Here is a 27,998-nt window from a genome sequence, read left to right as displayed (position 1 = left end):
AGGGGGGGGGACACAGGAGAGGGGGTGTCACCTCCCCCCCCCATCCGGCGCGGGGCAGACAAGGGCCTTGCACACATTTATTTCCCATAGATATATTAATTTTTTCTTTTTTTTTTTCTGTAAAAGATCTAAAAATGGATAGAAAAAAAAAAAAAAGTGGGGGGACACACACACCGGCCGGCTCCTGGCCAGCGGCAACGGACGTGGCACCCCCCTTCCCAGCGAGGGGTCCCCCGCCTCCTCCTCGCCCCCGTCCCTCCGCGGGAAGGGGGGACGCATCCCCCTAAAATTTGGGGGGGGGGAGGGTGCGTGTGTGGCAATTCTGTGCCCCCCACCCCACCGGGGGCTGGATAAGGCCACGGGCGATGGGCTGAGCGGGCAGCACGGGGCTCTCCGGCCCCCCCCGGGCTTTGTGGGGCGCAGGGGTGCCCCCCTCTCTCTGTGCCGGGCAGGGCGGGGGGGGGCCACGGGGCACCCTGGGTGGGTGGTGGGTGCCAGCCTAGGACTTGCCCTCGGCGGGGTTGTACTCCGTCTCACCGGCCGAGACCTGGGAGATGCGCCGCGTGGAACGCCACAGCCGCCGGTGGAACTGGCCCGGCCGCACCTGGGTGGGGGGGGGTGGGATGAGCACCCACCCGATGTCCCTGGCCCCTTCCCCACCTTCCACATTCAATTCCGAATGCCCATTCTCTTTATCCATCTCCATCCTCATCCCCTTCTCCATCCCCATCGCCTCCCAAATGTCCGTCTGCTTCTCCATCCCCATTCTCATCAACTTCTCCATCCCCGTTCCCTTCCAAATCCCCGTCCTCATCCCCTTCTCCACCCGATCCTCTTCCAAACATCCATCACCCCCAGCCCCTTCCCCATCGCACAACCCCTTCCAAACCCCATCCTTTGCTCCACCCACACTCATCCCCTTCCCCTCCCAAATCCTTATCTCCATCCCTTCTCCCATCCCCTTCCCCATCCGCACCCCCAACCCTTTCCCAACCCCTTCCATTGCCATTCACCCACCATCCCCTTCCCTATCTCCATCTCCTCATCCCCTTCCCCATCTCCTCCTCCCCATCCATCTCCATCTCCATCTCCATCTCCATCTCCATCTCCTCCTCCCCATCCATCTCCATCTCCATCCCCATCTCCTCCTCCCCGTCCATCTCCATCTCCATCTCCATCTCCATCTCCTCCTCCCCATCCATCTCCATCTCCATCTCCATCTCCATCTCCTCCTCCCCATCCATCTCCATCTCCATCCCCATCTCCTCCTCCCCGTCCATCTCCATCTCCATCTCCATCTCCATCTCCTCCTCCCCATCCATCTCCATCTCCATCTCCATCTCCTCCTCCCCGTCCATCTCCATCTCCATCTCCTCCTCCCCATCCATCTCCATCTCCATCTCCTCCTCCCCATCCATCTCCATCTCCATCTCCATCTCCATCTCCTCCTCCCCATCCATCTCCATCTCCATCTCCATCTCCTCCTCCCCATCCATCTCCATCTCCATCTCCATCTCCTCCTCCCCATCCATCTCCATCCCCATCTCCATCCCCATCTCCATCCCCATCTCCATCCCCATCTCCATCCCTTCCATCTCCTCCATCCCCACCTCCACCCTTTCCCATATCTCCTTCCCAATATCTCCCCTGTGCCACCCCAACCCACCTCTGTCCCATTGCTCTGGAGACCAAGGACGACAAGCAGAGGTGCCCAAGCCCAGCAGCACCCAGCGGACACCGAGGCATGACCCCCCCCCAGCCACACCTCACCGCCCGGGGTGGGGATCCACGCTCACCTCAGCGGGCTGCCCGGCTCCCACCACGATGAGCTTGCCATCCTCCAACCCCACCAAGATGTGACTCTTCTCCTTGGTGACGGACACGCTGTGGACGGGCACCCGCATGGGCACGGGGGGCACGGCCGCCCTGAGGCTGTGAGAAGACGAGTGGTGGGATGGGACCCCTCGAGCCCCCCCAGGGCACCCCAGGGGGGTGGTTGGGGTGGGACAAGGTGGGTGGTAGCCCTCACCTCTGGAGGTCACGGATCTCCAGCCCGCACTGCATGGTTCCCAGCACCACAAACTCCTCCGTCAGACACATGGCCGTCACCCTCCTCGTCCAGCGGGACGGAGGAGAGGTGCTTCCCGTTCACCGAGTAGAGGTGCAGCGCAAACCTGTCCTGAAAGACAGAGCCAAGACGGGGGGGGGGAAAACACATGCGCTGACGGTGACGAGTGGGAGGACGCAGGGACACCCGGCCATACCTTCAAGCAGGCTCGTTGACCCACGGCGGTTTGGGCGACCACCTGCCCCTCCGGCCCCACGGCCAGGTGGGAGAGGACGGCGGGTGGTGAGGTCTCGCCGGGCGGCCGCAGGGACCGAATGAAGAGACCCCCGGCGGATGGTGTGGATGATGATGGTGCCATCCTACAGGAGGAAGGGGACACGAGGCGATGATGGTGGCACTTCCCACCGCGCCGCCCACCCCCACCACCCTAGCTTGCTCACCTTGGAGCCCGAGACCGCCATGTCCAGCTCGGTGCTGATGGCCACGCACGTCACCTCAGCGTCGTGGCCGTACAGGACCTGGACGGGTTTGGGAGCCAAGCCGCTGGAAAACCCACCCTGGTGTTGGGGACACGGGGACCTCAGTGACCTGGTGGCAGTGCCCACCGTGAGCTCCCCCCTGGCTGGAGAGTCGGGTAAGGGTCAACCCCCTACCTGCTGTAGGACCTGCCACACCATGCAGGTGGTGTCCCGGGACCCAGAAATGAGGTAGATGCCGCAGAGGTCAAGCGCCAGGCAGGTGACAACGTCTGTGACACCCAGAGGGACACCATGAGGTGCTGCTCCCATCCCACCACGCTCGGCACCCCCGACCCCGTGGGACGGCACCAAGATGTGTTTTGGAGTGTGGAGATGCTGCTAACCCAACCCCACTACGGCTCTGAGATGGAGCCTGGACTGTCCCCAGAAGACGGGAGACACTGGGAGATGTCCCCTGCCCGCCCACGTGTCCCCTGCCTCCTCCCACAGCCCTACGAACCCACTGGGGCATCATCGGACCTTCATCGTCGGAGGAGGACGTACCTATGTGCCGGGTGATGTGCCCAACGACCTTCCCTTTGGCCAGCAAGGTGACGCGGAGGCTGTTGTCCCAATGTCCCCCACTGAAGAGCAGCTTCCCATCGGGAGACACGGCCAGCGTGCGGGAGCAGAGGTCCGCGCCGGGGGCGAAGGGGCCCTGCAGGAAGCGCTGGGTCCTGGTGGGGAAGGACACGGGACGGTGGGAGAGCCATGGATGGGCTGGTGGCACCTCCGGGGACCATCCCTGGGGACCACGTGCCCGACTCACTTCGCGTTGGAGACGGTGGGGTCTTTGGTGAAGCTGAAGTAGTTGGAGATGTTCTTGTCGTAGGGTAACCAGTTATGGGTCCCCAACAAGCCATTGGCACTCACGGTGACCTGGGCAGAGATGGAGATGGAGGTGACAGAGCTCCCACCACTGAAGCCCTCCTGGGGTTTGGTCCCGGTCCCCCCTGGGTTAGCAGCATGCACCCATGCCTCAGTTTCCCTGCGCTCACCAGGACGTCGGGCGATCCCTGAGTGATGAAGGAGTGCGCCTGGTTCTTGGGGACCACGGCTTGCACCAGGGCCACCCCATCGCTGATGCCCTGTGGGGAGACAGCAACCAGTGGGCACCCTCCTGCCCACCACCAAAACCCCCCAGTCCTGGCCAGGGACCCCCCCCCGGGGTTGTCCTCACCTCCACAAAGAAAGACTTGAGCTGGTCCAGGTTCTCGAAGACGTTGGGCGACCGGGTGTCGAGGCGGGCAAGCCTCCGGGCAGCGCTCTCTGCTGACAGCCGGGCAGGATGAGGTTCCTGGGGGTGGGGGGGGGGGGCGAGGGAACCCATGAGAAGGGGGGTGGGCCCCCCCCAAAAGGGGCTATTTTTTGGGGGTGGGGGTAAAAGCTACCTTGAGCAGCTGGCAGGGCGTCTGCCCAAAGTTGCTGATGATGCCCTCCAGAGCCTTCCTCTGCGTCTCGTCGGCGATGGCGTCCAGGTCCACGGCCCCTGGGGATGGGGATGGTCACGGGGGGCCACCTGGCGGGCACCCCCCCACTTCCCTGCCCCACGGCTCACCCTCATAGGTGCAGTAGTAGAAGACGTTGAGGGCCTCCACGGCGGCCGGGCCTCGTTGCTTGTACCCGAAAATGAGGTCGATCCACTCGTGGAGGTGGGCTGAGACATACTCTGACTCCTGTCCAAGGATGAGGTGTCAGGGTGGGCCGGGAATGCCCACCACCCCCCTGTAACGACCCCACCGGGGGTGGGAGTAGAAGAGGGGTTGGGGTGAGCTCCACCATCTCACCAGGGCTTTGCGGTGCTGGTAGATGAAGTCCTCGCGGGAGCGTGCCCACCGGGGCAGCACCACGTCGCCCACCTTCTCGTTGGAGAGCTGCAGGCAGCCCAGGTCGAAGCCTGCAGGCAGAGCAGGCAGGGGGTGAAGGACACCGACCCCCGCCGCGCTCCCGTGGGTGCTGTCCCCACGGTGGGGATGATGGGTGCCCCTTACCGTTCTGGTTCTCCAGGAACTCAGGGAAGTAGAAGAACTCGGGGATGAGCTCCTTGACGTCCACGGGGTTCTCCATGCGGGCTTGCCACGCCGCCGGCACCGAGTGGAACTGCCGGTCCGAGCAGTCAAACCTGGTGGCGGAGGACACCCGGTTGGAGCCCACTCATCCCCCCCCCCCTTGATGTCCCCTCCCTGGGGTTCACCCACCGGGTGCCCACCTGCCGCTCTGCAGCTGGATGTGGAGGGTGGTGAAGGGCTCGGTGCGGATCAGGTAGTGCATGACGCCTGCCGCGTTGGAGTAGTGTGTGCCGTAGTGGAACTTGTCCACGGTGCCCGTGGGGTCCTCGAAGCTCTCGTACCTGGGGGCGAGGTGGCGGGGGGGGTCCACCGGGAGCCAGCCAGGCGCTCCCCGCGTCCCCCGTCCCCCATTTTAGGGGTACTCACTTCTCTTTCACATCCCGGGCGTGCCGCTCGTTGGCCACCCCGATGGGCTTCGACAGGTCCCGAAAGACGGCCGGGTCGGTGAGGTCGAGGGTCTCTGAGACATAATCCCGCAGGATCCAGGGGAACTGGGTGGGGGCAGGAGGTGGGTGAGGCTGGGGGGGGGGCATGGGCTCACTGGGGGGATGGTGGGGGAGGCATGGGGCTCACCACAGGGTACTGGGAGAGGTCGTTGTAGGTGCGCCCCGCGATCGTGTTCAGCTGCATGAGATACTCGAAGTTGGAGATCTCCCGCAGGACCCATTTCTGGAGCGAAGGGAGGGTGGTTGAGATCAGCTGGGGGGGGAAGGAGACGGGGCAGACACCCCACCCCAAGGCTGTGCCTGTCCCATGGCCATCCCTGGTCCCACGGCTGTCCCTGGTCCCACAGCCATCCCCATTCCGTGGCCATCCCTGGTCCCATAGCCATCCCCCATCCCATAGCCATCCCTGGTCCCACGGCCATCTCCAACCCATCACTATCGCTGGTCCCATGGCCATCCCTGGTCCCACGGCCATCTCCAACCTGTGGCCATCCCTGGTCCCATGGCCATCTCCATCCCATGACCATCCCTGGTCCCACGGCCATCTCCAACCCACGACCATCCCTGGTCCCACGGCCAACCCTGGTCCCACAACCATCTCCAACCCATGACCACCCCTGGTCCCACGGCCATCCCTAGCCCCACGGCTATCTCCAACCCATGACCATCGCTGGTCCCATGGCCATCCCTGGTCCCACAGCCATCTCCAACCTGTGGCCATCCCTGGTCCCACGGCCATCTCCAACCCGTGGCCATCCCCGGTCCCATGGGCATCCCCATCCCATGCTGGTACACTCCCCTTTGCCATCTGGGAAGGGGAGTTATGGGGTGGGGGTGGGCAAGGAGGGGGCAGTACCTGGGTGAGCCCTGAGGCTTTCAGCAGTTCCTGGGGCGACCGGCTGCCGAAGTAGATCTGGTTGGGGGGTCGCAGGCCAAGGATGCAGGAGTACACCTTGTTCCTCACCTGGGGGGACGGGGGGAGGACGTGGAGTGGCTGGAGCCTGGGCAGTACCGTGGCCCCCGGGAGGGGTTTGGGGGGGGGGGGGAAGGGTGCCACCACCTTTTTTTTGAAGTTGAGGAAATAGTTGGCCTGGTCGATGAAAAAGAGCTCGAGCGCGGAGCGGCGCAGGTTGTAGCGGCGCAGGTGGACCTCGCGCAGGTGGGACAAGGGGCGCTTGAAGTCGTAGCCGATCCCTGCCGAAATTGGGGGGGGGGGGCACAGAGCCCCGTGGGTGTCACCATCCACCCGGACCCCCATTCCCGAGGCAGGGATGGAGGTCAGCGTCACCCTGGGGCTGGGAGGACCCCACTCCCAAAACAACCAGCACCCGGCATGATGGGCTTCTGGGGGAGATGGGATGGGATGGGTGGGGGGGTTCCTCACCCCGCCTTGCTGCAGGGACCCCCTGAGGAGCACACGTCGTTACCTCCCTCCGTCTCCTCCTTCTCGCTGCTGCCGTCATAGAAGTAGATGTGCTGGGTCGTCACCTCCAGGCGGCCGGGGACGACGGCCACCGTCGTGATGAGCTCGCAGTCCTCCGAGACCACCAGCTTCTCCCGCTGGTTCTGCTCCTTGGGCTCAGCCCTGGGTGACACAGGAGGGTGAGGAGACCCCGGTGACACCCCCAGCCTGGGCAAGCCGACGCCATGGCAGGGGATGGGGACACTCACTGGTTGTCCAGGACCGGGAGGTCCTCTTCGGCCAGTTGGTCATCCTCCAGCTCGCTGACCTTGGCCTCCTTGGCCATGGCGAGCGGGAGGGACTCGGCGGGGTTGTGGAGGTGGTCGGCTCCTGAAACGAGGAGGGGGTCAGCAGGCTCCCTTGGTCCCCCACAGCCGGGGCACAAGCCCTGCGAAGGGCCCCCATCCCACCCCCCAACCCCAACGGGGTCCCCAACAGCTCCCAGCTCAACCCCACCACGTGCATCCAACCGGTGGCATCCCCTCGCCCATGGCACGGAGGGACCCCCCGGGTGTCCCACTCCCATCAGCCTCACCCAAGTTGTCCCGTAGGGCGCTGGCCTCCAAGTGTTGGTCGAAATTCAAGTTGGGCACCAGCTTCAGCCTCATCCGGGAGTAGGTCTCGGCGCTCGACAGCTTCCAGCGAACCTCTGGTGGGTTCCTGGGGGGCAGGCGGGGGTGAGGCACGCCGGGGACCCCCAGCCGTGCCACCCCTCCCTGGGGACCGAGGTGGGGGCTCACCGGTCTGCCCAGGCGGAGCGGGGAGAGGTGAGGAGGCGGCACAGGGACCGCCACTGCTTCAGCACGGTGCTGTGGTGGTTGTTGGCTTGCTTCAGCACGTTGGCGTGCCGGGTGTTTTCCGCCTTGGAGCGCTTCGCCGCCGGCTCCAGCACCAGCTCCTGCCGAGGGAGCAGGAGATTGAAGTGGAAGCAGGGCTGGGGCTTGGGGACGTCCCCGAGGTGAGGAGCATGTCCATGGGGTGACATCCTCAGGGCAAGGAGAATATCCCCAGGACGATGTACTTGGGGTGAGGAGCACATTCCCAGGATGATGTCCCCAGGATGATGAGCACAGCCCTGGGATAATGTTCCTGGGATGAGGAGCACATCCCTGGGATAATGTCCTTAGGATGAGGAGCACTTCCTGTGGGCAATGTCCCCAGGGTAAGGAGCATGTCCCCAGGATGACATCCCTGGGATGAAGAGCATGTCCCCAGGATTCAAGTCCCCAGGGTGAGGACCATGTCCCTGGGATGACATCCCCAGAGCAAGGAGCATATCCCCAGGGTGATGTCCTTGGGGAGAGGAACATGTACCCAGGGCGAGGAGAACATCCCTGGAATGACATCCCTAGGATGATGAGAACATCCCCAGGATGATGTCCCTGGGATGAGGAGCATGTCCCCAGAACGATGTCCCCAGGATGAGGAGCACATCCTGAGGACAAAGTCCCTAGAGTGAGGAAGATCTCCCCAGAATGACATCCCCAGGATGAAGAGCACATTCCCAGGATTAATGTCGCCAGGGTGAGGACCATGTCCCTGGGATGACATCCCCAGAGCAAGGAGCACACCTCCTGGATGACATCCTTGGGGTGAGGAGCATGTCCCCCGGGATGAGGAGCACATCCCCAGGGTGACGTCCCAGGGGCGAGGAGCAGGCAGTACCTGGAACATCTTGCAGCTGGCCGCCTTCTCCTGCTCCCGCCGCTGGGAACTGCTCATCATGGCATCGTAGCAGGCGTTCCAGAAATTGGACATGTGGTCGTGGCTCTTGGCAAAGGTGTCCATCTCAAACTGGGCCATGGTGGGCTGCACCTACCGAGAGAACAGGGATGAAAGGGGAGGCGTTTGCAGGGCTTGGCACCCACCAACCATCACCCAGGCTATGAGCATCCCTGCCCTGGAGGTCACCCTTGCAGGCTGTCCCAACTCGGTGGTGACCTGGGCACCCCACCGCAGTACGGGCCCATCTCTAAGCCTGGGAAGGTGTTCCCCACCAGCGATGCCACCCCACGCCCCACGGCACCCACGTGCTTCTCGATGAAGCCTCTCCACTCCGGGGTGGTGCAGAAGAGCTGGAAGTCCTCGTAGAACGTGGGGCTGCCGTTGGTGGGGGGCAACGAGGGGAGGAAGAGCTGCAGCTGCAGGGTCTCATAGCACTGGTCCATGAGCGTACGGACGATGGGCACCAGCCAGGAGAAGGTCTCTGACTTGGCATCCAGTGAGCGTCGCAGTGGGGTCTCCAGCTTGCCCAGCAGGTAGCAAGCCTCGTCCTTTTTGGGGGCCGAGGCGGTCTGCAGCAGGCTGTGCAACTTCACGTACGCCAGCGAGTGCAGCTGGGGGGGGGGGACATGGGATGTCAGATGGGGCCACCAGCCCTGCCCCAAGGGCTGGGGTCTCACCCAGAGCCCCAGGAAAGGGTGACCCACCTGGGGGTCCTGCAGCATGATGTAGCCCACGAGGATGCGTAGACCCGTCTGGGCCATCTCCTTGAGGTCGGAGGTGCCGTTGGCCAGGTGGTACCAGACGCCCAGCTTGTCCAGCAGACTGCTCACCCCCTCGTAGATCTGGGGGCGGGGGGCACAGTGAGGCCCCCGCCCGGCCATGCAACCTCCACTTCTCCAGCCGGGCGGGTGCAAAGCCACCAGGTCTGCGTCCCCATCACCCAGCCACCCTCGGTTTTGCTTGACATGGGTTTGGGTTACGGGTAGGGGTTAGGATTAGGGTTTCGGGGTAGGGTAGAGCCCCAACTCATAACTTTAATGACAAACTAGTTAGGGTTTGGCATGACGGTTATGGGTTGGGGCGTAGGGTATGGGTTTACGGTAAGGGTGTAGGGTTAGGGTTAAGGGTTAGGCTTGGGGTTAGGGTTGAGGTTTACGGCAAGGATGTAGGGTTAAGGTTTAGGATTAGGATTTAGGAAGTACAGTTAGATTTATGAGTTAAGGTTAGGGCTTAGGGTATAGGATTAGGATTTCGGTTTACAGTAAGGGTGTAGGGTTTGGGTTAAGGGTTAGGATTGGGGTTAGGGGTAGTGTATAGAATTGGGGTTAGGGCTGAGGTTTATGGCAAGGACCTAGGGTTAAGGTTTCGGATTTGGATTTAGGAGGTACGGTTACATTACACGTTATGAGTTAAGGTTAGGGTTTCAGTTACAGTAAGGATGTAGGGTTAAGGGTTAAGATTAGGGTTAAGGGTTGGGGTTTACAACAAGGATGTAGGATTAAGGTTTAGGATTAGGATTTAGGAGGTACGGTTAGACTTACAGGTTATGAGTTAGGGTTATGGTTTAGGGTTAAGGCTTAGGGTATAGGGATAGAGGGTTGGGTTTATGGTAAGGGTGTAGGGTTAAGGTTAAAGTTTAGGATTAGGGGTTAGGGTTTAGTGTTAGATTTTAGCATATAGGATTAGAGTATCGGATTTGGGTTTATGGTAAGTTTGTAGGATTGGGATTAAGGGTTAGAATTAGGGGTCAGGGCTAGGGTACAGGATTGGGCTTCACAGCAAGGGTGCAGGGTTAGGGTTAAAGGCTTAGGGTTAGAGTTGGGGTTTATGGCAAGGGCATAGGGCTAGGGCTAAGGTTTGGGTTTAGGGGTTAGGGTTTGATTTACTGGTTATGGGTTAGGGTTATGGTTTAGGATTAAGACACAGGTTATTTTCTAAGGTCAGGTTCAAAGGCTGCAGGTAGGGGCAGGGTTTAGGGTTAGGGCTAACATCAGGGGTTAGGGGTTAGCATTAGGGTTCAGAGCTTGGGTTTGGTATCAGGAAGCCCTGCTCGTGCCCATCCACCTTCTCGCTCCACAGGGCCTGGTTGTTGTGTCCCTCGGAGAACAAGAAGTCCTGGAGCAGCCGCAGCAGCTTGAGGGCATTGTGGGTGAGACCAGGCAGGGCGGCCGGCCCTGACTCCTTCAGGTCCGTCAGCGCCGACTCCAGCATCATCTCCAGCAGGCTGCGGGAGAGCAGGCACCTCAGTAGGGTGGTCTTCCCTTGGGACGCATCCACCCAGACCTGGGCAAGACTCACCTGCGCTTGATCTCATCGGGGGGCCGCACCAGCTCGCACGCCGTCCCCAGCTTGGTGAGGACGGAGAAGACCTGCCCACGCTCCCTCCACGCTGCATCGTCCCAGCCTTCTACTCCGCGCCAAGTCACCGAGAAGACGATGTTGGTCAAGAGGTTGCACAGCTCCTCCTCGGGCGTTTGCTGCCAACAGAGAGGAAGGGTGAGAGGTCCGGTGTCCAGAGTAGCCCAGGGTGGTGGGCACGATGGTTCGGGGCTCACCTGGGGGTTGCTGGTGTTGGAAACGTTGTCACTGGGCAGCGCGTCCTGGTAGCTGCTCTCATCCAGGACGTTTGAGAGGCTGGAGCTCTTGCGTGCTCGCATCCCCGGGAAGGGCTTGAAGCTCTCCAGGGGAGAGGGGGTGCCAGGGCCGCTGGCGGGGGTCTGCGTGCCGCTCTCGGCCGTGGCGATGGAGCTGGTGCTGGCCAGGTCGAGCCCCAGGTCAAAGGGTGAGGTGGAGAAGGGTGAGAGCGGGTGGTAGACACCATCAAAGGGAGGACCATCACCGGGGTTGGAGGACGAGCGGCTGGCCCGGTCGGAGGAGTCGAAAGACTTGAAGTTGTAGGAGTGGAAGGACTTGGTGCGGCCACTCGGGGAGATGGAGTGGTCGGAGAAGCCTTCAGAGAGCTCCTGGTCCGAGGCCTCGTAGCCCAGCGGCAGGAAGACGTCCAGCTCCTGCAGTTCGGCTGGCGGTGGGCTCACCCCCTCCTTGCTGGAGGGGTCGGAGAGGCGGAGGAGCTCCAGGCAGCCCCCGTTGCCCCCATTGCTCAGGCTGTGCTGGCGGGACTCATAGGATTCCTTGACGTAGAGCTTGGTGAGCGTGTCCTGCCAGCCAGCCAACCTCGCCAGCTGCTTCACCATGTCCTGCTGCGCGTAGATCAAGTGGAAGAGCTGCAAGGGAAAGCGAGGGGGGAGACCCGATGATGTTGCCCCAGCTCCTGGCAGGAGCTCCTGGGGGGTTGGCCCCTCCAAGGGGCAGGATGCTTGGTCCTGAGCACCCCAGACCCTCCATAACCATCATGGGGTGCTGGGGCCGCACCACCTCCATGCTGGCACATCCACGTGCTGGCAACCCCGCGCATGGGGTGTTACCACCATCCCCACGGCCCCTGCGTTCAGGCAGGACTGGGTGCCCGGGGAGCTCAGCGCCGGGGTGACAACTCGGTCACAGCCCCTTGCATCCATGGCCCTGCTCACCTTGCGGCAGATATCGAGCCGGACGGTCAGCTCAGCCCGGTGGGACAGGTAAACCACGGCCACCAGGTCCTTGTAGTTGGGAGGGTCTACGGACAAGGAGAGACAGTACGGTGGTGGGACACCTCCTTCTGTCCCCAAAAGCCACCAAAGCCCCCCAGCCCCAAGACCAGCTGAGCCTCGTGGGAAGCCACCAGTGATGACCCCATGGCACGTGTTTGGGATGGGTGGCCAGGGCCAGCCTGCTTTCGGCAGGGTACGTGGTACCTGCCCCGAGGACCTGCTCTGAGAGGCAGCGGAAGAGCAGCATGGAGCTGGGGATGTCGCTGAGGCAGGCGATGAGCCCCTGGTACCCGATATCCTTCAGCTTCAAGCGGTTCTTGCTGCGCTCAGGGACCTTCTCGTACTTCAGCATCTTGTAGAGGACCTGGCGAGACAGAGAGAGGTGGCCACTCCGCTACGGCAAAGCCCCTGGCTGCTGGGGATGGCAAGAGGTTGGTGCTGGGGACCCGCCTTACCTTGAAGACTCTCTCCCGCACTTCATCCGAAAACTTCTTCTGCACCAGCAGTGAGAAGAGGACCTCCACGTGGCCCGGCTCAAAAAGAAAGGCGAAGAGCTGCTCCTGGGCAGGCGAGCCCTTCAGCAGGCTGTGGATCACCTCCAGCGCCCCACAGACCTGCAGGACATGGGGCCAGTTGTCCACTGCCCTCCACGTGCCCCACCGGGATCTCGGCGGCTTCTCCCCACCTGGTGCCGAGTGCCGGGCCAGCCTGCGGCAAACTGAGGTGTTTGGGGACCAGGGTGGCTCGGTGCCGTACCTGCTGCTCGTCCTGCACCCCGGCCACGTAGCTCAGCAAGCTCTGCATCTCCTCCCCGGAGAAGCTCCTGCAGAAGAAATCCTTCACCAAGCTGAAGAGGGACGTCTGCACTGTCTTGATGTCGTCGGTGGCCGTGGTCTTCTCCCTGGAGGTGCTGATGGACGGACATGCGTGGGCATTCCCTCTGGGGACATGCAGAGCCACCTTCTTGCCCCTTGTCACCCACCACTGGCACGATCCCAAATCCCACCATGAAGCCTGAGGAGCTCCAGGACAGCCCGGTGTGGACATCCCTTCTGGCCAGCCCTGCCCACTGGGAAATGTCCACCCCACACACTTGGGTCTCTGCAGGGTGTGAGCAGCCCCAATATCACGGGCGCGTGGAAACGCATCGGGTCGGACAAGAACAGTGGATCAGCTTGTTGCAGAAACCACCATGAGCCGAGGTGCTGCTGGAGGGGTGCTGGAGGTGGATTTTGGGGCTGACTGGTCACAGATGTGGGTGGAGGCTTGGGGATGGGGCATGGCCATGGGGAGGGGAAGGTCCTGCACCCACCACCATGCTCCCACACTGGGAGATTTTCCCAGGAGGTGCTTGCAAGGGGGATATTGCCCCAAGCAAAGGGTGTCTACCCCAAACCGCAGCTCCATGGGGTGAAGCCCACCACCACGTCAGCATTAGGGGGTCCAGGCTACAAGCAGCAGCTCACCCGTAGCATGACCGGATAGAGTCGAGGACGTACTGGACCCCGTACTTCTTGCGGATGCGCTGCTTGTGGTCCTTGACGACGTTGGCCAGATACTGGATGTGACCTGCAGGGAGAAGGTGTGAGTAGCCGTAGAGGCCGGTTGGGATGGAAAACACCCCCAGCACCCCCAGTTCCCACCTAAACGGACGGCAAAGTCGCTGTTGCTCCAGATACGGAAATCGAAGAGGAGATGCTGGTAGAGGAGGTGGAGCAGGAGCCCGCTGCCTTCAGAGGCTACCTGTTCCATCAGGATCTGCGAGGCCATCAACGTGCTCATGTCCAGCAGCGAGCCGGAGACCTGCCACGGGTGAGAGGGAAGGCTTGCAGCCCCGGCGTCCTCCTTGGGGAACGGCCCCGAAGACTGCGGGATGGAGCCTTCGGTAGCAGCCCCCACCTTCTGCAGCAGTGCCCCGATGATGGCCGGCCCGTGGCACTGCACCAGGCTCTCCTGGTTCACCGGGTGGTTCTGGATGAAGTTCTTCACCAGCAGCAGGAAGGCGGCCACGCTGTTCCTCTCCAGCCTGCTCTCTGCAAGGCACAGGGCAGAGCCCCACCGGTAGCTGTGAGCCCTGTGCCCACCCGAACACCTTCCCACGGGGCTGCCTGCCTCGGGATGCAAAGGGCATCCTGGAGACCCCACCGCCAACTTTTCTCTGCAAACTTTTCAGCCTGTTCTCCTGTTTCCCCCAAATTTATGCGAGTGGAAACCTCCGTTTGCTCTGAGCTTGGAAATAAGCAGCTGGGTATCGGGAGAAAGCCCGTTTCGCCTACGCAGGAAAAGGCTCCCGCGTGAACCCAGTCCTACTACAAGACATCAGAGACTTCAGGCAAAGGCAAGCTGGAGGTAAGCAGGCTGGATCCACCCTCGTCTTCCCAGAACTGCTTGTTTATGACTAATTGGGTCATAACACCATTAAAAGACGCCAACGGTTTCTCCATTACCCCGTAACTCTTGGTGCCTCAGGCAGGACCTCTCCTGCCCGTGGTAGACACCAGCCTGGTCCAGGCAGCGGGGTTACCTCCGGCCACCCGAGGCTCCTGCTCCACGTCCCCCGAGGTCCTCACCTGAGGACTTGCCCAGCGGGATGAGCATGCCCTGGGTGTTCCTGGAGGACGTCAGCTCTGGCCCCACCAGGTCGTTGGTCTCCTGCTCATCCTCGGGCTCCTCCTTGTTGGACACCACTTGCTCGAGCAGGGGCAGCAGCACGCCCATCCCACCCACGCAGTTGACCACGTCCTGCCGGAGGGAGGCGAGGGGCTTCGCTGGGTGCTGCGTGGCGACGGCCGCGTAGAGGACGAGGCTGCACATGCACCCGGGGTCCGTCCTGCTCGCTCACGGGCTCAGCCCAAGCCGGGGAGAGCCAGGCCCTGCGGCTAGCAACGATCGGGGTGTGCCCAAACCCACCCTACAGCGCAAACCTAAAACAGGTCCCCAAAAAGCACCGGTTCCTCTGCACCACCCATGGTGCCCACCCTGGACGTTGAGGACCTATGGGGCAGACAGGTCCTTAGGGGACCCATGGGTCAACGCAGGTCCTTGGTGGACCCCATACCACGTAGCAGAGTCCCTGTAGGGTCCAGGGGAACCACCGTGGCCATCCAACACCCTGTGGGGGTCCTGCCCTGGCCTCGTACCCAAGGAGAGACCCAGCTGCCTCCACGCCATCGGGTGGATGGGCCAGGACGCCCAGCATACCTTGATATCCCAGTTGACCACCTTGTGCCCCGTCAGCCTCCCGTCCAAGCCGTGGCTGGGAGAGAGGTCCAGGCAGATGTTGTTCCTGCAGGCCTAGAAGAGAGCACCATGGGAGCATCCTCATGCTCCTGGAGATGTCACTTATGGCAGAGGGTCTACCAGTGCTGTCCCCATCCCTGGGGGGGGCGGCTCTCCTCACCTGTGGGGTGTAGTACAGCAAGAGCTTGCTGCTGAGCTCCACCATGTCACCTTCCAGTGTAAACGGTGATGTGACGTTTGGTCCTGGCAGCAGAAGACTGGAGTGAGCTGGGGCACGGTGGAGGAGACCCCGGTTGCCACCAGCAGCCCTGCAGACATCCCCTGCATCCCACCCTGACGTACCTGCGCAGAAGAGCGCCTTGACCTGGGCTTGCTGCAGAGCCTCGCAGAAGATGGCCACGGAGCCGAGGTGACCCTCCAGGGACGTAGGGCTACCCCACTCAGTGTCCTGGCTGCCGGCTGCTGTGGTGGCCACCACCCCCTCCGTGGGGGGCTGAGTGGGGGTCCAAGCGTGGGGGCCCAGGGCGGCGGGGACGGACTGGGAACGGCCGAGCGCGGGGTGCGGGGGGAAGACCAGCTCCGGCCCATGGGATGCCAGCGGGTGGCTGGTGGCGGCGGCGGTGGTGGTGGTCCGGTGGCCCGCGGAGCCGATGCAGCAGGAGGTGAAGGACTGGAAGGGAGAAGGAATCAGGCTTAGCCCCCAGCCCCATGCCACGGGGAAGGGTCTGGCTGGGCGCCGGGGGTGTCCCCCACCTCGTGGAGGGAGGGGAAGCGGAGCTGCGCCGTCTTCCGCAGGTGCCCGTCGGCGTAGATGCTGACGATGTTCTGACCGAAGGGCCGGCGGCCGGCGACGTGGACGATGTCAACGCAGTGCTGGGGGGACAGAGAGAGAGCGTCAGGCATCCTGGTGTCCTTGTTGACCCCCCAGTGGGGATGGGGACAGGGATGGGGATGATGCTCACCCAAGCAGAGTCATTGAAAGCAAACTCCGGCAACGCCACCGTCATGTAGTCCTTCTTGGTGCAGACAGCCACCACCAACACACCGCCGGCGGTGAAGAACGCCTCAAAGCCCGTCCCACCGGCCGTGAAGAAGCTGGTGGAGGAGAAGCGTGTTGGGGATGATGGCGCTGCCCCTCCTCATCCTCACCTCAGCCCCCCCCGCCCCAGTCCCTTCATTGAACATCACCTATAGAGCTGCCTCCTCTTTGGCCTTGCTGGTGGCTCGGGCTCCTCCTCGCTCAGGCACAACCACGCATGGAAGGCGAAGGCGCTGCCGGGCCACTTCTGGACGGTGGGCACCATGATCCCCGCCATACCGGGTGTCAGGTCGAAGCACTGCAGTGCCCGGGGGGGTCCCTCGACCCGCGCCATCCCCGAGAGCGCCCGGATGACGGGCGCCACGTAGGGATGAGGTCCCCGACCCCGCTCGTGCCGCAGCAGCCGCAGCAGCTGCCGCAGCTCCCCGGGGCGGATGGAGAGGCTGCCCAGCGCCCGCAGCAGCTCCAGTAAATTTTCGGAGCAGGCAGCCGGCAGTGCCGGCTCAGTGGCCAGGGCACCCAGCAGGCACCCCACCATGCCCGCCTTGACGCAGGTGAGGCGGCTGGGCAGGGAGGCTTCACAGAGCCGCCGCAGCCAGCCCGAGAGGAAGATCTGCAGCTCCCGGCACGCCAGCGCCGGCAGCCAGGCCAGCAGGATGAGCAGGGGTTGCTCGTTGCGGATGGGGCGCACCGGGAAGGAGCTGTGGTCGCCCTCCACTGCCTGCCGAAACACAAGAGCCGGTTGGTGTAGCCCCGACCCCGTGGAGAGGGACGGATCCTCCCCCGGCCACCCTGGGCTGGCAGCAGAGACTTTGTGCATCAAGCATCTTGGAGACCCCCATGCATCAAGCATATCAGAGACCCCTGCGCATCAAGAGTTTTGGAGACCCCCGTGCATCAAGAGTTTTGGAGACCCCTGCACATCAAGAGTTTTGGAGACCCTTGTGCATCAAGAGTTTTGGAGACCCCCGTGCATCAAGAGTTTTGGAGACCCCCGTGCATCAAGAGTTTTGGAGACCCCATGCATCAAGAATCTTGGAGACCCTTGTGCATCAAGCATTTTGAAGACCCTTGTGCATCAAGCGTCTCGGAGACTCCCATGCATCAAGCATTTCAGAGACCGCTATGCAACAAGCGCCCTGGAGAGCCCCATTCATCAAGCATTTTGGAAACCCCCGTGCATCAAGCATGTCGGAGATCCCCGTGCATTAAGCACCTTGGAGACCCTGTTGCATCCAGCAGTACCAGAGCGAGCAGTACCACATCAGAAAGGGCTCAAAACTCGAAGCTGAGCATGACTCCAAGCTAAAGATGGTCCCAGGACCCCTCGAGGAGGAAGCTGATGGGAAACTAGCAGGGTGGAGAGGACTGGGGGGCAAGGAATGGGGCTGCGGGGGGGCCGAGATCTACCATGAACCTTCAGCACCGAGGGCTTTGCCTGGTGTGGAGGAGAAGCGGGCATGCTCACCATGTTGAGGAGCTCCTGGAGCAGGCGTTGGGTGGGCTGGCCTTGGCTCCTCAACACCTCGTAGAGGTGGGCATAGCCGATGCGCTCCTTGAACACCTCCTGCAAGCACCCGAGCATGTGGGACCCCATGCTGAGCCCCACCACGTGCCGCTTTCACCCCAGCCCACCTCGCAAGGTGAAAATGCCCAAACCCGTCCGCTTTTGGGGTGTTCTCCCCGCCTCTGGTCCCGCTGCTCACCTTGGCCGAGGGCGAGTTGCGCATGATGGCGGTGAGCACCCCGACAGCGTGGACCGCGATGGCGTCGGAGCTGCTGTTGAAGACCTACGGGGACACGGGGAGCGGTGGTTCTGCTGAGCCGTGGGGTTGACGGGAGACACAGCCCACCACGCCTCGTGGTTTGGCTATGGGGTGGCCCCGCTTGGTTATGGGGTGGCTCCACGTGATACCTGCTGGAGCCCGTCCCTCTCCGGCGGCTGCACGGGGACCTCGTCCTGGGCTTCACCCACCTCCCGTGAGCTGCTGAGGTAGAGCTGTGGGACACGGGGTGGGCATCAGCCCCCGGGGAACGGCAGCCGGTACGGGGTGGGGGGAAGAGGGAAGGGGGTTACGGAGGGTCCCCATCCCATGGAAGCTGCTGCAGCGCAGCCAACCTGGCCCGGCATCGTTTAGAGCCAGGAAGGGTGAGGATGGAGCTGCCGGTGCCCAACCCTGTTGTCACCAAGGAGGGACACCAACGTGGCCACGCCGGTACCTTGCTGTTTTGGAGGAGCCGGATGATGTGCTCGAAGCAGTTGTTGCTGAGAAAGATGGCTTGGAGGACCGGCCGGTCCTCGCAGCTCAGCATGGCTGGGATGGCATCTACGACGAGGTGGAGATAGCTCAGCACCCATCCCGCATCCCCGTCCCCGTCCCCGTCCCCAACCACCTACCCAGCATGAGCACGCGGAGAGCGATGAGGCCGCCGGCCGCCTCCGGCGCCAAGGAAGCGACGGGCAGGTCCGAATTGAGCACCCTGAAGTAACCATCCAGGAGGACACGCAACGGCACGGGGCCGGCGCCGGGACTGCTGCCGTGCAGCACGTGGACCACGGCCACCACGCCACGTAACGCCAGCTCCAGCAACCCGGGGACCGGGGGGGTCCCCCTGCCTCCCCGCTGCAGAACCCCCAGCAGCACCTCCACCGCCGCCGGCGTGATGGCCCGCAGCGCGTTGGGCTGTCGGGGTGAGGGGGGGAGATGGGCCTTTTTGTTGTCTATCGCGATATAAAATCCTTTATTTAAGCTATTAATGCCGAGCCCAACGTCGCCAGCGCTGCAGGTTTTGCCCCCGTCGCACTGCACCCTGCTCCTGGGTGCGTGCAAATTAATTTAAAGCAAATTTCACAGCTATTAATTAAATGCTGATTTTTAAGCACTGGGCTAATTAAAACCTATTTCTGCCCAAATTTATTCAGCCAAGAAGTTCTCATCTGCCATCCCAGAGCCGAACTGGTGGTGAACCAGCAGCTTCAACTCAAACCCCTCTTTAATTTAATACTTTTTAAGGTAAACCCACTGAATTTAGGGCTGGAATTTCAAATATGGCTTTTAAAGGCTTTTGAAAATTAAGCAGTTTAATTCCAGCGTTTATCTTGCTTGGAATAAATAAAACTTCGGGGTTTATCGCTTGGATGATGATCCCAAGTCCTCCCCATCCGCTTCCCAATGCTACCTTGGATCCGGAGAGGATGGCCCCGAAAAGATGGATAAGCCGGAGCTGGAGTGTTTCAGGGAGCTGCCCTCCGGCTTGGAAACTCTCTGCGAGGATGAGGAGGGAAAGATTTACTTCAGGGAGTAAGCAGCAAAAAAAAAAAACACAGGGGGAAAAAAAAATTCCTCTTCCCACCCAAATCCACCCCAAAAGGCAGCTCATGCGAGTGCTGGATCCTGTTGATGATGGAGGGCATGAAGATGCTCAAATATTTTGCAGCTCTGGTTATGCTGGGGGAGGTTTTTTTGTACTAAAAAACCCGGGGTTTTGTTCAAAAATAGGGTTCAGTTTGGGGATTTACTGGCGGTTGGGCGCGTTGGGAGCTTTAGGTGATTTTTTGCAACGCCTTTGCCTCCGAGGGGGATTTCTGGGGGGCTTCCCCAGAAAAAAAATCCCCTTTGCATTGATTTTTTCAGGCTCCCCAGGTTGTGCAGGACTTAATCCCTGTTTCAGGATTCTATACCTGGCCCCGAGACCCCATACGTGCCCATACTGGGTCCCAGGGACAGGTATAGGCTCCTATATTTGCAGGGGCAGGTATAGGATAACCTGGGGCAGGTATAGGATCCTATATTTGCCCTCCCCTATGGGCACATACAGTGTCCTGGAGCAGGTATAGGATCCTGTATTTGTCCTTGAATCAATAGTAATCCTGGGGCAGGAATAGGCTCCTATATTTGCAGGGGGAGGTAGAAGATGTCCTGGGGCAGGTATAGGCTCCTATATTTGCAGGGGGAGGTAGAAGATGTCCTGGGGCAGGTATAGGCTCCTATATTTGCAGGGGGAGGTATAGGACAACCAGAGGCAGGTATAGAATCCTATATTTGCCCTCAAATCATATACCTTCCCCAGCATACTAGATGCCCCCACAGATCCTATATGTGCTCCTGGATCCCATCCCCACCCCAGCACCCTCTGTCTGCCCCCAGATGCTCTACGCACCCATGGATCCCATACTGACCCTCTACGTGCCCCCGGATCCCATTGCCGGAGCCCAAGCCCGGCTGCAGCGGGCGACGGGGGGTCCGGGACCCCCCTTTTACCTTGGAAGAAGGCACCGAACTCGGGGGGCAAAGGGGCCGGGGCGAACTTGTATTTACTCTTCTCCTTCGCGCTGATGACTTCCCTGGAAAGAGAAGGGTGTAGTGGAGGGGACACGAGGCGGGTGGGGGATTTTGGGGTGCGAGGTGGGGGGTCCCCGCTCACCCGCTCAGCTGCCGCCGCCAGGTCTGGTAGGGGTCGAAGAGGCACTCGCAGAGATGCAGGGCGTAGAGCATCCCGCTCTCCAGCTGCATCCCGCTCCGCTCATCCTCCCCGATGCTCTTCAGCTGCCGGAAAATCAGAGCAGGATTAACTATGCCCCCCCCACAACCCCCCCACCAAAAAATTCCACCTCTGGCTGAGCTCACCTTGCTGGCGCAGACCCGCAGCAGCTTCAGCACCTCCGGGATGAAGCCGGGGGTTTTGTCCGCTTGGATGTTTTCCAGGTTCCTGCAAGGAGGGGGATAACGCATTGGGGGGGTTAATGCATCGTGGGAATCCTGTCGGTGGCTGGGAAGCAGGGGGAGGACATGGGGGGGGATGGTGTGTCGTCGTCCCCCCCCCCCATCCCGGGGACATGGAAGTGGTGGCTTCGTGGGGATGCCAGGGATCATCTTCTGTCGGCTGGCAGGAGGTGGAAGGGCCAAGGGGGGTGGGATGCACTTTGGGGGGGGGGGGGAAGCAATGATGCACTTTGGGGGGGGGATGCTGTGCTTTGGGGGGGATGCTGTGCTTTGGGGGGGATGCTGTGCTTTGGGGGGGGATGCTGTGCTTTGGGGGGGGGATGCTGTGCTTCGGGGGGGGATGCTGTGCTTCAGGGCAGGGTAAATACTCTGTTTTGGGGTGATGTGATGCACTTCAGGGGGGGTGATGATGCACTTTTTTGAGGGGGATGCTACGCTTTGAGGTGCTGGGGGGATGCTGCACTTCACGCAGAGCTGGGCTGCGTTTGGGGCTGATCCTGCGGCGCCGGGAGGACCGAAACCAAGAACCCCCATGGTGGGGGGGGGAAGCCAGGACCACCCCCCCCACCCCATGGTGGTGATGGTGGGGTGTCACCCACCTGCAGATGATGATGAAGAACTTGAGGAGGAGCAGTGCCTGCCCCAGGCTGGCCCCGCCGCCCTCCTCCCACGGGACCTGGGCCACGCACTGCCCCAGCCGCTGGCTCAGCACCTGCAGCACCTCCCGCGGCAGCACCGGGATCTCCGACACCGACTCCTCCGGCCTGCCACGGGGAAAACAGGGGTGGCAGGATGCGACCCCCAACCCCCCCCCCCCCCCCACCCCATCAACCCCCCCCTGCCCCATCAACCCCCCCCTCAAGCTTCAGACCGGATGGTTTAAAACCACCGAGAGCGGATGAGCTGACGCGGCAAACCCCAAATTTAGCTGTGGCTGTCGCCTTCCCCCCCCCCCCCGCGGGGTGTCACCCTCGCAGCACCCAAGGGTGCCGGGGTGCTCCTCACCTCCTGGGCTCCAGCGAGGGCAGGGCGATGATCTTCTCGAAGTTCATGACGAAGGCTTCCAGCCACTGCTGCAGGTAGGAGAGGTCCTTCTGCAAGGGTGAGGGGGAGCTGGAGCCGCTGGCCAATCAGATCCCACAGGGACCACCGCCCCGGTGGTATCAGCCAATCAGCAGCCAGAGTGGTCACACCCCCACCCCCCCCCCCCCGCTGCCCCCGCCCTCAGGAGCCGCCAGCCAATTGGCACTGGGGGTGTGAGCGCACCCCGGGGAGCCGCTGACCAATGGGCAATCAGAGCAGCGCAACCTGTGGAGATGCTGACCAATCAGCACACAGAGCAGCGCAACCTGTGGAACCGCTGCCCAATCAGCACACAGAGCAGCACAACCTGTGGAGCTGCTGTCCAATCACAACCCAGAGCAGCGCAACCTGTGGGCTTGCTGACCAATCAGCACACAGAGCAGCGCAACCTGTGGAGCCGCTGACCAATCAGCACACAGAGCAGCACAACCCGTGGAGCTGCTGTCCAATCACAACCCAGAGCAGCGCAACCTCTGGGCTTGCTGACCAATCAGCACACCCCATAGAGCTCCTGACCAATCAGCATCCGGCGCCACACAACCCGTAGAACTGCTGACCAATCAGCAGCCAGGACGCCTGCCCCCTACAGCCAACCGCTGGCCAATCAGCAGCAAGAGCCTCCGCCCCCAAAAGACAAACCGCTGGCCAATCCCTTACAGAGACCAACTCGCCCCCGGGACCTGCCAACCAATCAGCACCCGGAGCACCTGCCCCTCCAGGCAGCTGCCAGCCAATCAGCAGGCAGAGCTGGGCGTGGGCAGCCGGGGCGGGGGGGGGGACGGGGACCCCCATCGCACCTCGGGGTCACCCACGGCCCCGAGCACCCGACGCAGCACCCCGGGGTCACCCCTGTCCCCCTGCACCCCAGTGCAGCACCCTGGGGTCACCCACATCCCTGAGCACCCCAACGCAGCACCCTGGGGTGACCCCTGTCCCCGAGCACCCCAACACAGCACCCTGGGGTCTCCCACATCCCTGTGCACCCCAACACAGCACCTCGGGGTGATCCACGTCCCCGAGCACCCCAGTACAGCACCTTGGGGTCACCCACATTCCTGTGCACCCCAACGCAGCACCCTGGGGTGACCCACGTCCCCAAGCACCCCAACGCAGCACCCTGGGGTCACCCACATCCCTGAGCACCCCAACGCAGCACCCTGGGGTGACCCCTGTCCCCGAGCACCCCAACACAGCACCCTGGGGTCTCCCACATCCCTGTGCACCCCAACACAGCACCTCGGGGTGACCCACGTCCCCGAGCACCCCAGTGCAGCACCTTGGGGTCACCCACATTCCTGTGCACCCCAATGCGGCACCTCGGAGTGACCCACATCCCCAAGCACCCCAACGCAGCACCTTGGGGTCCCCCAGGTCCCCCAGCCCCCCAGTACAGCACCTGGGGGTCACCCACATGCCTGTGCACCCCAACGCAGCACCTCGGGGTCACCCACGGCCCCGAGCACCCCAACGCAGCACCCCGGGGTGTCCCCAGCCCAGGCAGGTCCCATCCCCGTCCCCGTCCCCCCCCCGGGGACGCACCCCCCGATCCCCAACTCCCCGGGGACACGGGGTGCCCGATCACCCCCCCCAGGCACCCACAGCACCACCGCAACGGAGGGGACACGGAGGGGACACGGAGGGGACACGGAGGGGACCTCGGGCCCCTCCCAGCAGCATCCCCCCAAAACCCACCCCCACCACCCCAGTTCCCCCCCCAGGACCCCCCAACCCCCCCACGTCACCCATTTCCCCCCCAAAATCCGCCTTCACCCCCCCCCCCCCCCCCCCCCATTTTACTGCCGGGTACCGCTCAACCACCAGCATCCGGTGGGGCGAGCTGGGGGGGGGATGTCCCCGTCCCCCCCCCAGCCATGTCCCCCCCACCCAGATCCCCCCGTTACCTGTCTGGCGGGGTGACCGCGGCCGTCCATGACCCCGGTACACGGCGAGCCGCGCCGGCACAACCGGGACGGGACGGTGGGGGGGGGGCGGTTGGGGGTTTGGGGGGGGTGTTGTTGTTATTTTATGTTCCCCCCCCCTTTTCTCGCCACCGCCGCCTCGCTTTGCTCTTGTGCAAAGCGACCAAAAAAGAAACACCAGAGCATCAGGAAATGCCAAGTCACCCGCCGCCCCAACGGCGCTTCCTCCCACCGCACCCGGCTGCCCGGCATCGTTTCGGGGTACCGGGGTGTCACCGGTTGCCCCCAGTCCCGTGCGCCCACCCAGCAGCTCCGGGATGGGCCAGGGATGCGGCCGAGGTCACGGAGGTGGCGGCGATGGGACACGCGGGATGATGGGCGTCATCGTTGGAGCCGGCACGCGGCACGAAGTTCCAGCCCCGGTTGGTTTCAAACACTGCGGATAACCGGATCGTGCCGAAAACATGAGCCAAATCCTGCCGTCACCCCCGCGTCGGTGCAACCAAAGCCAGGGTGTGTTGAGTTTGCCAGTTCTCAGCATCCCTCCCCTCCCGCCCAGTTATCGCCCCTTGCACCCACCTGGAGCCGGCGTCCCATCCCGACGCGGTGCTCACCGGGCCGGTGCCGGCGGCCGCCCCCGCCGGTGCCCGTCCCAGCCGGTTGCCGGCTGGCAGAGCCTGTTGGGTGGCTTCTGGGCTCGGCCGGCGCGGTGCCGCCTGGGAACGTCGTGCCGGCACCTCCGTCCCTCGCCGGCGCTGCCGAGAGCTCCGGACCCCCCCAAAAAAAGCGACGGTGGCAAAGCCACCAGGTTGTCACCTCCCTGCCATTGAGTCCCAGGGGGTGACACCGGCGGTGATGGCGGTGGGAGCCCACTGAGGTCCCGGCCACCCTGCCAGCCCCCCTGGATGGCGTGGGACAACGCAGCCGGCACCATCCCCGCCACGGCACGGCCACCCTGTGGGACAGCCCTGGGGACATCCCTGTCCCCTGCCAGCGCCGACGGCGCGGTGACGTGAGCTCTGCCTCGTTTTAAAGCCACGAGAGATAACGCATCCGCTCCCGGCGTGCAGCCCTCATCCAATGTCACCCGCCGGGGAAGGGGACGACGATGGGGGACGCTGCCGTCGAGGTGACGCTCAGATCGGTGGCGTCACCCGCTGCCCTGGGTTCGAGACTCAAAACAAGCCCGGTAGCGGGACGCTAAAAGGTTGACGCAGGCCAGGGACGCGTCCCGGCGGCCTCGTCCTCGCCGGGTGCTTGGGGATGTCACGGTGGCGAAGGCCAGCACGGTTTTGCAGCGTGACCCGGCTGGGGAGGTGACACCGAGGTCCTGCCTCGGGTCCCGGTGCCTGTCAGGGGTGGCACGGCCACCTTGTCGGTGCGGCACGGTGAGCGGGCACACCCCGACAGCGTGGCACGCTCACCGTGCAAGGGCGCACACCCCGACAGCGTGGCACGTGTCCCCAAGGGGGAGCACGCAGCCCGGTGGTGCAGCACGTGTCCCCGAGGGAGCGCGCACACGCTGATGGCGTGGGACGTGTCCCCGTGCGAGTGCGCACACCCCGATGGCGATGCATCCATCCCCGTGCAAGCTTGCACACCCGACGGCGTGGCACGTGTCCCCGTACGACCACGCACACCCGATGGCGTGGCACGTGTCCCCCATACGAACATGTACATCTGTGTGCCCCGTGTGACCGTGCACACCCGACGGCATGGCATACGTCCCCGTACGACCATGCACACCTCAGTGACGCAGCGTGCGTCCCTGTGCGGGTGTGAACACCACAAAGGGGTGGCACCTGTCCACGTATGACCATGCACACCCGATGGCACAGCACGTGTCCACCGTATGACCACGCACACCCCCGACAGAATGGCACGTGTCCCTGTACAACTGTGTACAACCCAACAGCGTGGCACATGTGCCCCTACAACCACGGACACCTCTACGGCACAGCATGCGTCCCCATACAGCCATGGACACCGCGGCATGGCATGTGTCCCCATAAAACCACAAACACCTCCATGGCATGGCACATGTCCCCATACAACCATGGACACCTCCATGGCATGGCATGAGTCCCCATACAACCACGGACACCTCGACATGGCACGCATCCCCATACAACCATGGACACCACGGCATGGCACGTGTCCCCACACAACCACGAACACCTCCATGGCACGCGTCCCCATACAGCCACGAACTCCATGACATGGCACGTGTCCCCATACAACCATGGACACCTCCACGGCATGACATGCATCCCCATACAGCCATGGACACCACGGCATGGCACGTGTCCCCATACAACCACGAACACCTCCATGGCACGTGTCCCCATACAGCCATGAACTCCATGACATGGCACGTGTCCCCATACAACCATGGACACCTCCACGGCATGACATGCATCCCCACACAGCCATGGACACCACGGCATGGCACGTGTCCCCATACAGCCACGGACACCTCCATGGCATGCGTCCCCATACAACCACAAACACCTCCATGGCATGACGTGTCCCCATACAACCATGGACACCACGACATGGCACGTGTCCCCATACAACCACAAACACCTCCATGGCACGCGTCCCCATACAACCGTGGACACCACGGCACGCGTCCCTTGTAGGAGCCCCCCCGGACCTGTCCCACCAAAGCCATTTCTCCCCAGCACCCCGCAGCGAGGATTTAGGGGTTTTTCCCCCCCACCCCAGTGCCAAGTAACCCTGACCCCAACCGCGGTGCCGGCACCGCCAGGCTCCGGCACGCTCCGGTCCGATTCCCCATCCTCCCCATGGATCCGGGCTTGTCTCCCAGCACCCGCTTCCACAATTTAATGATTTATTTTGGTTTTACCCCAAAACGGGCCCGGGATCGTTAGGGGGGCGGCAACGTCCGTCACCGAGGGGACCCTCAAGAGGCGTCACCCCCTTTTCCCAGCGCTGAGCGAAAAGGGGGGGGGTGCACACGCGGTGTCTTTGTTTTGGGGTGCAGAAGAGCTGGTGGGTGCCGGGGGACGTGGCGGGGGGGGGATGAGGTGACACCCAACGGTTGGGACCGGGGTCCTCGTCCCTCCGGCGTCCCCGGGGCACGTGCCGGGGACACGGCGGGGTTTTGGGGTAGAAATAACCCCCTTCGCCCCCAAACCCCGGCTGGTCACCCCAAAACCCCAGGCACAGGAGCCGGGGGTGACGTTTTGGGGGTGTGGGGGGGTCTCCTCTTCTCCAGGATCTGCCTCCCCCCCCTCCCGCCCCGCAACCTGGGAATGGGGATAATTAAGGAGAAAAACGAAGCGCAGGGAAACTCTCGGGGGTGGGACGGGAGGGGGGGGGTCACTGCATGCTGCCGGCTGGGGACCCCCCCGGCCATGGGACCTGCCCGAGCAGAGGGAAATACAACGGAGGGGGGAGGCAAGGGGGGGTGGGGGGGAGCTGAGGGGGTCCCCCCTGAGCATGACACCCCCCCCCCAAAAAGGCAGGACACAAATTCCCCCCCCCCCCCCCCCCGCTGCCGTTGCTCCAATGTCACCGCGGCCGCACCTGCTGCCGGGCGGGGGCGCAGGGACCCGGGGGGGGGGACGACACACAGGGGGGACACACACAGCACCCCCCCCCCCAAAAAAAAACCCCCTCCCGGCTGGGGGTAAGGGGGGTATGGACACCCCCCCCCCCCAATTCTCCCTAGGAGAGGTGGGAAGGGATGCGGCGGGGGGTCCAGGGGGGATGCAGGGGGGGGGCCCGAGGGGATACGGTGCCCCCTCCCCCGGGGGGGGGGGGGGGGAAGCCGTGGGGGGGGGACACACAGACCTCCAGTGCCGACCTTACCTTAGCGAAGTAGAGCATCCAAAGCTCGTAGAGCCGCTCCCGGGAAGCCATGCCGGGCCGGCACGGCTCGGTACGGCACGGCACGGCGGGCAGCTCCGCCCCCCCCAATCTCCGGGCCCTCCCCCAGGTACGGGGCGGGGGGGGGGGCGGTGACAGGGCCCCCCCGATACCGGGTACCTGCTGCTGGAGAGGGGGGGGGGATCCTCCCCACCCCTCTTTTTGCCTTCCTCCCCCCCCCCCGGCAGCCCAAAGGGCTGCCGGGGGGGGGGGGAAGGCAA

General features: G+C 63.1%; 1 protein-coding gene across 1 annotated transcript; it reads right to left on the bottom strand.

The window, feature by feature from the left end:
* Positions 1-76: 76 nt before the first annotated feature.
* NBEAL2 (neurobeachin like 2) lies at positions 77-27,830 on the bottom strand. Its single transcript, XM_052808917.1, is given in 56 exon segments — positions 77-604; positions 1,797-1,932; positions 2,030-2,118; positions 2,120-2,174; positions 2,260-2,387; positions 2,389-2,427; positions 2,509-2,625; positions 2,722-2,816; positions 3,091-3,263; positions 3,356-3,465; positions 3,585-3,674; positions 3,767-3,883; positions 3,978-4,075; positions 4,145-4,262; positions 4,374-4,483; positions 4,578-4,708; positions 4,796-4,936; positions 5,022-5,146; positions 5,229-5,324; positions 5,958-6,295; positions 6,529-6,686; positions 6,773-6,893; positions 7,099-7,223; positions 7,304-7,461; positions 8,229-8,378; positions 8,594-8,899; positions 8,993-9,130; positions 10,353-10,512; positions 10,587-10,765; positions 10,844-11,512; positions 11,819-11,904; positions 12,083-12,242; positions 12,334-12,492; positions 12,635-12,788; positions 13,345-13,447; positions 13,522-13,681; positions 13,778-13,911; positions 14,449-14,620; positions 15,080-15,172; positions 15,279-15,361; positions 15,461-15,788; positions 15,872-15,991; positions 16,081-16,213; positions 16,307-16,878; positions 17,626-17,724; positions 17,864-17,947; positions 18,073-18,156; positions 18,378-18,484; positions 18,556-18,841; positions 19,338-19,423; positions 20,420-20,502; positions 20,583-20,704; positions 20,786-20,867; positions 21,481-21,645; positions 21,887-21,975; positions 27,721-27,830. Coding segments are annotated over 56 exon segments (8,370 nt in total). The 5' UTR covers positions 27,772-27,830; the 3' UTR covers positions 77-499.
* Positions 27,831-27,998: the final 168 nt, after the last annotated feature.

This window comes from Harpia harpyja, chromosome 1, assembly GCF_026419915.1.
Source record: "Harpia harpyja isolate bHarHar1 chromosome 1, bHarHar1 primary haplotype, whole genome shotgun sequence".
NCBI lineage: Eukaryota > Metazoa > Chordata > Aves > Accipitriformes > Accipitridae > Harpia > Harpia harpyja.
This window is presented reverse-complemented; position numbering and strand designations above follow the sequence as displayed.